This window comes from Tenrec ecaudatus, chromosome 1, assembly GCF_050624435.1.
Source record: "Tenrec ecaudatus isolate mTenEca1 chromosome 1, mTenEca1.hap1, whole genome shotgun sequence".
Lineage (NCBI taxonomy): Eukaryota > Metazoa > Chordata > Mammalia > Afrosoricida > Tenrecidae > Tenrec > Tenrec ecaudatus.
The window spans coordinates 6428921-6437604 of record NC_134530.1 but is presented as its reverse complement, the minus strand read 5'-3'; the positions used below and the strand labels follow the sequence as shown (position 1 = coordinate 6437604).

The 8684-nt window shown below is 61.3% G+C and overlaps 1 protein-coding gene across 2 annotated transcripts; it reads left to right on the top strand.

The window, feature by feature from the left end:
* The first annotated feature begins 591 nt into the window (after positions 1 to 591).
* GTF2F1 (general transcription factor IIF subunit 1) lies at positions 592 to 8298 on the top strand. Of its 2 annotated transcripts, none has more exons than XM_075545604.1 (12): positions 592 to 801; positions 894 to 940; positions 2377 to 2449; positions 3356 to 3549; positions 5483 to 5653; positions 6208 to 6389; positions 6490 to 6640; positions 6726 to 6904; positions 6986 to 7059; positions 7148 to 7283; positions 7644 to 7761; positions 7845 to 8298. In XM_075545604.1, exons 1-12 carry the CDS (start codon positions 790 to 792, stop codon positions 8047 to 8049), a joined length of 1542 nt encoding a protein of 513 aa, XP_075401719.1. In that variant the 5' UTR covers positions 592 to 789; the 3' UTR covers positions 8050 to 8298. The 2 variants fall into 2 exon arrangements, with proteins under 2 accessions (XP_075401719.1, XP_075401711.1); XM_075545596.1 differs by having other exon boundaries at positions 593 to 801; positions 7145 to 7283.
* The last annotated feature ends 386 nt before the right edge of the window (positions 8299 to 8684 follow it).

Below are 8684 nucleotides of genomic sequence, written 5' to 3'. Positions count from 1 at the left end.
GTCTCAGGGTTCGGCCCATCTGGGGCAGCTGGGACTTGCACAGACCCATTCCGCCAGGAGGCCCAGCGGAGGTCGCGCCCCATCCCCGCCTAGGCACTGACCCCTTTTGCCTCTGCTCAACGTCACAAGGGCCCTTGGCCCGACTAGTTTGACGAACGAGGGGACGCACCCACCCCCGCCAGGGTCAAGGGGAGAAAATGAACTCCAAACAGGTCCCGGTGGGGCCACAGCAACCCGGCTGCGAAGTGGCGGCCTCGGTTGCTATGGTGACCGGGCCTCCCAGGCCTCGCTTCCGGAGCACGGAGACGCGTGCGTCGAGCTCCCGGAAGCCGCCGCCGAGGGCGGCTTCTTCCCAGCCCGCCCTGGATGCCGTGCGGCGTGGGTGTGACGCCACGGCCCAGCGAGCCGCGCTTTGTGAAGTAGCAAAGGCACGCGCGCGGAACAGAAGGCGCCTCCGTGAGCTCTGGCGACGTGTGCGTGGGAGAGTTTCCGTGAGCCGAGGGACAGGAAGTCGCCGTCGCGACGCGGCCCGCGGGAAGGTTTGCTTCCGGGTTAGGCGGTGCGCAGGCGTAGACCGGCCGGGGGCGGGGCCGGACGCTGCGCCGGAACTCGACTTCCGGCCGGTGAGTCTGACGGCGCGGAGCGCTTGGCGTCCTGCTCCTGCGCCCGCGTCTGGAGGCCGACAGGGCCGCTTCCCCGGGCGGCGCGGCGCCGGTCCACGCGGAGTTCTGGGCGGGGAGGCCGTGGACCTTGGCCAGGTCGCAGCGGACCCGACCTGCTGTTCCTGGCATGGCGGCCCTAGTGAGTATGGGGAGGCCGGGGGTGGGGGATCGGGGGCGCGGCGGCGGCGGCCTTCGTAGCCCCTCACGCACTGTCCCGCCGTCTCTCCGCAGGGCTCCAGCAGCCAGAATGCCACGGAGTATATTGTCCGCGTTCCCAAGTAAGCGCCTCCCCGCCCCGAACCCCGTCCTGACGACCAGGAGAGGATCCTTTCCCGAGCTCGGAGGGGTGCGGGTGCGGGGGACGTCTACTTGCAGACCGGGAGGGCAAGGCCGGGCCCAGCGGGGCCCGTTCTGGAGGCTCTTGTTTGTGAACGAATGAATGTTTTTGAATGAATGAATGAAGGGCGTACTCACTGTGCTTGAATGAAGGAGTGAGCAAATGGATGAATGCCAGTTGGCCTCCGACGGCCGAGTCTGAGAATCGAACTGTGCTCCGCTGACTTTTCCCAAGTAGATCACCAGGCATTTCTTCCGAGTTAACTCCCTTCATATACAAACCTTCAGCCTTCCAGCCAGGCGCCACCCAGAGACATGTCACAACTCAGCCCAATGGCTGGCTATTTTGAGATGTCTGCACCTGTCTGTGCCCTGAACACCTGCTGGAAAACCTAGACGCTCTGCTTTTGTACTTGCTGTAACCTCTGTCAGATATTTCCTCTACCCACCCCGCACCCCATGCTGTAACGCATTGGGTGGACTCTTGCTGTGATCCTGCAGAACCCAATTCCCACAGCCTTGCCCACCCCGTGCCCCCTCACCCCAGCCCAGGGCCAAGTTCCCTATTACCCGAAAAGCTGGAGTTCCCACAAATCCTGCTTTGCTTTAGCTTGAGGTCGGGAGAGGAGGGGAATGCTTCTTATGTTCTGGGACACTCGATGGATTTTTATGGGTCCCCATCTAGAAGTCCCTTGGCTCCTGGCTGCTGGCCGGGAAGTTGGGGGGTAGAGTCCAGTCAGAGGTGGGCCAGAAGAGAGGCCTGGTGATCCACTGTTGGACGTGCTGCGGCTTGCAGCCCTCTGACCGTGAGGCACCGTGACTCAATGGCAGCAGGCTCAAGGCCACGGTGGCTCAGGGGGAAGCTGCCCAGCACACCTCCTGCACAGCCACCACCTGATGGACCTTGGAGGCTGAGCAGGTTTCAGAGGAGCTTCCAGACGAAGATGAACTAGCAAGAAAGGCCCAATGATCTACTTTTGAGAATTAGCCAGTGAAAATCTTAGGAGTCACAAAGGCCAGCCCCTGGGAATGACTCATGACTGGGTAGCCGTTTCACTGTTTGGAAGTAAAACTGGGAGTTGGGGTCCAGCCCCCCAGGTGACTGCAAGAGGATTACCTGGTACAGTCAGAAGAACTCAAAACCAAACTCACTTCCATTGAGTTAGTTCTAATAGATGAGTGCGGTTTCTGAAACCTGTGAGTTTCTGAGACTAGATCCAGAAGCAGAAAGCCCCATGAGCGGCTGGTAGTTTCAAACTGCTGGCCTTGGGGTTATCAGCGTAACACTTGGATAGCAGGGCTCCAAAGGGCTGAGCCAGGATGACCTACCAAGTGAACAAGGTTGGGTGAGCACTGCCTCCTTTTTCGCCTGCTCCAGAAACACCACGAAACGATACAACATCATGGCCTTCAACGCAGCCGACAAAGTCAGCTTCTCCACTTGGAATCAGGTAAGCCACTGGTTCTGCAGGTGGTGCGGGCGGGCGGACCCGCTTCCAGAATTGCCAAGGGTTGGTAGCCTGGTCTCTTAGGCTCTCCCAGACTGGAGATGGCATGCCAAGTCCCAGGCTCAGCTGCTGGGCAGCCCTGGCGGGCGGATGTTTTGGAGCCTGCAGAATACCTTACTGGAGGGAGTCCTGCCTCTTGGTGGGCAGGGAGAGCCCCAGGTTAGAGACTGTCCAGATTGAAGACTCTGGAGCAGGCAGAGACTCAAGGCTTGAGAGTGGCCTTTTGGAAGCCATTTGGTTTTCACCCCTCTATTGTTGGTTGCTTTTAAGTTGGGCCCCACTTTGTGGAGATCTGCTCTCTAGGGTTTTCAAGGCCAGGGCTGATGGGGGCCTGAGGCAAACAGCAGGGATGACGTGATTGGATTGGGATGTAGCTTGAATGTGGAGCCAACAGGCTTTGGGGGTGAAATGGGCATTTCAGGGCAAGGGAAAGAACAGCTGCTGCTGATACCAATTCACTGACACAGGGGGCGCTGCTGTGGAGTCAGCACGAACCTTGGGGTCGGCAGCCGAGCCCGCTGTGTGCTCCACACTGGATGTGGCACTGCCGGTCCGCAGGGCCAGCTCCCAGCCCAATCCTGTCCTGGCGGCTTTGTGCCACTGCTACAGCATCACGTGTATTCCTCTTTGTTCTTATGATTGGAATTTTAAATTTGGAACTCTTGGTAAACCTAGGAGAAGTGGCAAAAGTGGCGCCTGCCCCAAGGTTTCCTAGATGTCACCCATCACCCCGGCGACAGCCAGGGCCCCATTGTCGCCCAGCAGGCTTGGGTGGGACACCAGCGTGAGCGTGAGGGGTGTCCCCGCGAGCCTGTGCTGCCCGCTGCCCTGGCCCTTTCCCTCCCTCAGGCGCGGCTAGAGCGCGACCTGAGCAACAAGAAGATTTACCAGGAGGAGGAGATGCCCGAGTCAGGCGCGGGCAGTGAGTTCAACCGCAAGTTCCGCGAGGAGGCTCGCCGGAAGAAGTACGGCATCGTGCTCAAAGAGTTCCGCCCCGAGGACCAGCCCTGGCTGCTGCGGGTCAACGGCAAGGCCGGCCGGAAGTACGGGGGCGTGGCTGGAAGGGCACGTGGATGTGGCGGGGACGGGGTGGAAGTAGGGGTGGGGTTGGTGTCAGCCGGCCCACTCCCCACTCATGCTCACAGGGAGAGGGGCTAGCAGTGCTTAGAGCCTTGTGGGTGTTTAGGGGCGGGGGGTGCGGGTGGGAGCTCAGAAAGTTCATGGAAAAATGGAATGGGAAGCTCATGGAATTTTTCTAGGAACTCTGAAGCCCCCCCCCCCCAAATATAGCATCATAGCTCACTTTCTAATGAAAATACCATATGAGGCGCACCCCAGCTGAACAGTTTCTTCAGGTCCTGATGGTCGACAGGTGACACTGTTCCATGGTAGCCCCCTGTTCCCCCTCCCTGCCATGAGTGTGTCCCACTGTCATCGTAGATTTAGACTGCCCCCGACAGTTCTAGGCTGGACTTTAGACCACCACTCGCCTCTTGGTCCCACGGAGGTCACAGCGTATAAGAGCCTGGGCAGACGCACTCTGCTGGCCTCTGTACTTGTGATGCTGCCCCGGCTCGCAGGCCTGGTTCTGGGTCACTCCTGCCCCCGCCCACTCTGCACGGACTGGAAGTCCTGACTGGTCTCATTTTATCATTGTGAGTTCTGTTCCGCATGTTTCCCCCCCCCCCCCCCACTGTGTCAGGACAAGGCGATCCTGGTCACAATCCTTTGTAGGGGGAGCCAGGTACCATCTAGTTCTTCGGTCTCAGAACTGTGCATTAGTTCATTAGAAGCTAATTGTTTCCATACATATCTTCATTTCTATCACTCTTCTGCAGACGAGACACCAATAGCTGTCCGTTAGTAGCTGCTCAGAAGGGTCTCAGAGCCCTGTGCTACTCACCAGAGGGTAGTGGAGCATTAACTTCCTGGACTGTGTTATGTCAGTTGACCTTTGGTGTCCTTGGAGACTATGGACCTGACCCTCCAGGCCCTGTGACTCATGCCTTCAGGTGCCTTCAGGTGCCTGGTCACGTCTAAGGTTTCACACCTCTGTCCAGTATGCTCCACCACTTTCAGGGATATGAATGAAGCTTAGCAGACGCCCGCCCTCCCTCTGTTTAGTTGTGATTTGAGTGGAACGTGTTTTGTTTTGGGGCATGGACTGCAATCCCCACACCGCTGAGCACTCCTTCCGCCCCCGCCCCGGCTCCGGGCCTCCCATTTCAGTTTGTCCCCCCTTGCCCCTGCCCACTGAGCTCTCTCCCGGGGCTGGTGCCCAAGCTTCTGTCTCGAGCAGTTGGCTCATCCCGCTGTTCTCCTGCCTCGCTTTCACAGGGCGAGCTGGGTGAGTACGGCCACCACCACACTTGCAGCTGCTCCCCGTGGCTCCCGTGCAGGAGTCCCTGATGGCGCAGGACTTGGGGGTGGTCGGAGGATGGTGCGGGCCTCCTGTGGGAGTGTTTGGCATGGCCATAGACACTTGCTCTCTGGGCTTCAGGGCCAGTCCTAACATAAGGTGGGCAGCACCTAAGAAGGTGGAGAGGTGGGTAGGACAGCAGGGCCTGGGTGTGCTGGCCCCTGCATGGTGGGTTGGGCTATAGGCACCCCAGAATGGCCTGGTTTCTGGGTAGAAAGGTGGTGGTGGAGGTAGGAGGAGGCAGGTCAGTGATCCTGACTCGGTTGTCATTTCATACTGTGCCTTCCTTACCAGTGTTGTCCCCAATCTCCTGTCCCCGCTCCGCCCAGGCCCCCCACCCCTGCATGTCTGATTTGGGGGCCATTGTCCTAAGGCTTCCTCTGATGGGCTTTGCAGGTTCAGAGGGCTGGCCCCACTTTCCAGACAGGGAGACGGAGGCTCAGATCTTCAAAGGGCAGCCTCAGCCCTCACAGCTGAGATCTTCAGCACCGCCAAAGGGCCTCTAGCTCATGCCTCGGGGAGTGGGGGCTGGTCCTGACACTGGCCCTGCCCCACAGGTTCAAAGGCGTGAAGAAGGGGGGCGTGACAGAGAACACCTCCTACTACATCTTCACCCAGTGCCCGGATGGCGCCTTTGAGGCCTTCCCAGTGAACAACTGGTACAACTTCACGCCGCTGGCCCGGCACCGCACGCTCACCGCCGAGGAGGCCGAGGAGGAGTGGGAGCGGTGAGCCGGCCTGACACCACCACCACGGACCCCAGGAAGTCAGAGTTGAGACCCTTTAGAGATGAAGCAGGCCTGCAAGGCCAGCCCAGGGGGGAGTCAGCAGCCTGGTGGCTCCACCAGGCAGGGCACCCAAGAACCCGAGGCAGAGACCACAGAGAGACCACCCTCTGCCTCTTGGGCTTCCTGCAGCTGACAGCCACTGCCTGAACCCGCTGCAGCTGAGCTCTGTGGACTCCTATGGCAGTTTGTCCTTGGGGGCACCAGCCTGGGGCCTGGGTGGTGGTGGCCGGTGGTGGAACCCCACCTGCTGAACACTACCCAGGCCTCGCCCAGGGCAGACTCAGCCTCCCGGCAGCATGCCAGGCCCCACCAGCAGCCCAGCTGGTAGTGGCCGCGTGTGGTGCACTGGGCAGGGCTGGGACGGAGGCGTGCATCTAATGCGGCAGGAGGATCCTGGGAGGTGTTGGGCCACCAGCATCGCGTGGAGAGTGGCAGGACAGGAAGGTGTCCCCTGGCTGGTGGGCCGAGCTGAGCCGGCTGCGTTCCCGTTGCAGGAGGAACAAGGTCCTGAACCACTTCAGCATCATGCAGCAGCGGCGCCTGAAGGACCAGGACCAGGACGAGGACGAGGAGAAGGAGAAACGTGGTCGCAAGAAGCCCAGTGAGCTGCGCATTCACGACCTGGAGGACGACCTGGAGATGTCCTCGGAGGACAGCGAGGCCAGTGGCGAGGAGGGTGCGGCCTGGCCCGAACCCTGTGGGGCGGAGCCCTGTGGGGAGGGCCTGGCCAGCAGTGCAGCCCCTCCTGAGAGCCCTGCTTGCTTCCTGCCTCCCAGGCAGAACCCCCAAGGCCAAGAAGAAGCCGCCGCAGACTCAGGGGGGCAAGAAGAAGAAGAAGAAGAAGACCTCAGATGATGAGGCCTTCGAGGACAGTGATGACGGGGACTTTGAGGGCCAGGAGGTGGACTACATGTCGGACGGCTCGAGGTGAGGTGGCCGGGGAGACCCTGGTCCAGCTTTGGGGCCGTGCTCGCCCTTCCCTGTCTCACTCCTGCACCCCACCTCCCAACAGTTCCCCAGATGAGACGGAAAGCAAGCCCAGAGTGGTCCAGCAGGAGGAAGGCCCAAAGGGGGTGGACGAGCAGAGTGAGAGCAGCGAGGAGAGCGAGGAGGAGAAACCCCCGGAGGAGGACAAGGAGGAGGAGGACGAGAAGAAGCCTCCCGCCCCCCAGGAGAAGAAGCGCAAGAAAGGTGGGTGCAGCGTGCCAGCACAGGTGGGGTGGGTGGTTGGGGGTGACCGGCCTGGCCCTGCCCCCACGTCTTTCTGTGCAGACAGCAGCGATGAGTCGGACAGCTCAGAGGAGAGCGACATCGACAGTGAGGCCGCTTCAGCCCTCTTCATGGCGGTGAGGCCCTGCCTGGGGGCGGGCGGGGCGGGCGGGCGGGCGGGCTGGCCTCATGGGGCAGGGACTCACACTCCAACCCCCAAAGAAGAAGAAGACGCCCCCCAAGAGGGAGCGGAAGCCGTCGGGAGGCAGCTCCCGGGGCAACAGCCGGCCTGGCACACCCAGCACGGAGAGCAGCAGCACCTCGTCCACCCTGCGTGCAGCCGCCGGCAGGCTAGAGCAAGGTGCGCCTCCCTCTCCCCTCCCCACGCGGGGGGGCCCACGCGGGGGCGCTCAGCTCTGAGCGCAGGGACTGGAGAGGGGTGCACAGCTTGTCATCTCCATGGCGGGCAGGGAGTTGTTGCTCTGCGTGCAGCCACCGGCAGGCTAGAGCAAGGTGCGCCTCCCTCCACCACCACCCCCCACGCGGGCGGGGGGCCTCAGCTCTGAGCTCAGGGACTGGAGAGGGGTGCACAGCTTGTCATCTCCATGGCGGGCGGGGGGTTGTTGCCCTGTGTTGAAGCTCACCAGACACCAGGGTAGCACTGGGGGCGGTTGGGATGGGTGCCCAGTGGGCCAGCCCTCACCCTGGGCAGCTTCCGTAGGAAAGCGGACCAGTGAGAACCCGTCTGCCAAGCGGCTCCGCATGGACCCCGGGCCGCAGAGCCTGTCTGGGAAATCCACCCCCCAGCCCCAGTCTGGGAAGTCGACACCCTGCAGCAGGTAGGCTGGCTTAGATGATGGGGGCCTGGCAGGGTCTGCAGGGAGAGCAGGCTGACCAGCCGCCCACCTCCCTGCCCCCGCAGTGACGTGCAGGTGACCGAGGAGGCTGTGCGCCGCTACCTGACACGCAAGCCCATGACCACCAAGGATTTGCTGAAGAAGTTCCAGACGAAGAAGACGGGGCTGAGCAGCGAGCAGACGGTCAACGTGCTGGCCCAGATCCTCAAGCGCCTCAACCCCGAGCGCAAGATGGTCAACGACAAGATGCACTTCTCCCTCAAGGAGTGACCGGCAGGCCCAGGCCCCCGCCCCGTGCAGCCGGCCCTCCTGCGGCTCTGCCTGCTGGAGCCTCCCAACAGAAGACCCACTTGCCTTCTGGTTGTCTCTGGCTTCTGGTGACCCTGTGTGTCGCTAGAGAGCTGCACCCCCTCGGGCTTTCAGGTCCCGAGTTTCTGGGGAGACAGCCAGCTCTGTCTGGAGCTCCTCTCGGGGCCTCAGCTGCCTCACTTCTCAGTAAACACCAGCCAGTTAACTGCACCCCAGGTCTGTTGTTCTTTGTTGCCCTTGAACAGTGCGTTTTCCAGAAAGTGCCAGGACTTTGTGGTGGGTCCAAAGGCCAGCTGATTTCGGCTTGAGGTCAGGTGTTTAGCCTCCTTATTCTCAGACTCCCTGCTTCTGCGTCCCTTCTGACTCAGAGGCCCCACACAGGGCTGCTGGCACAAATAGCCTCATATTTTCCCCCAGAGCAGCTGGTGGGTTTGACCTGCGGCCTTTCAGAGCCACCTCCTGTTCTCTCAACCCTGATCACCTTCACCGCACTCTGCTCCTCAGTTCTCCCCACGTCCCGTCCCCTGTGGTCCAGGAGGCAACTCGTCTTTTGCTCAGAGAACAGCTGGGCTGCATGTCTTTGCTCCTCCAGGTCG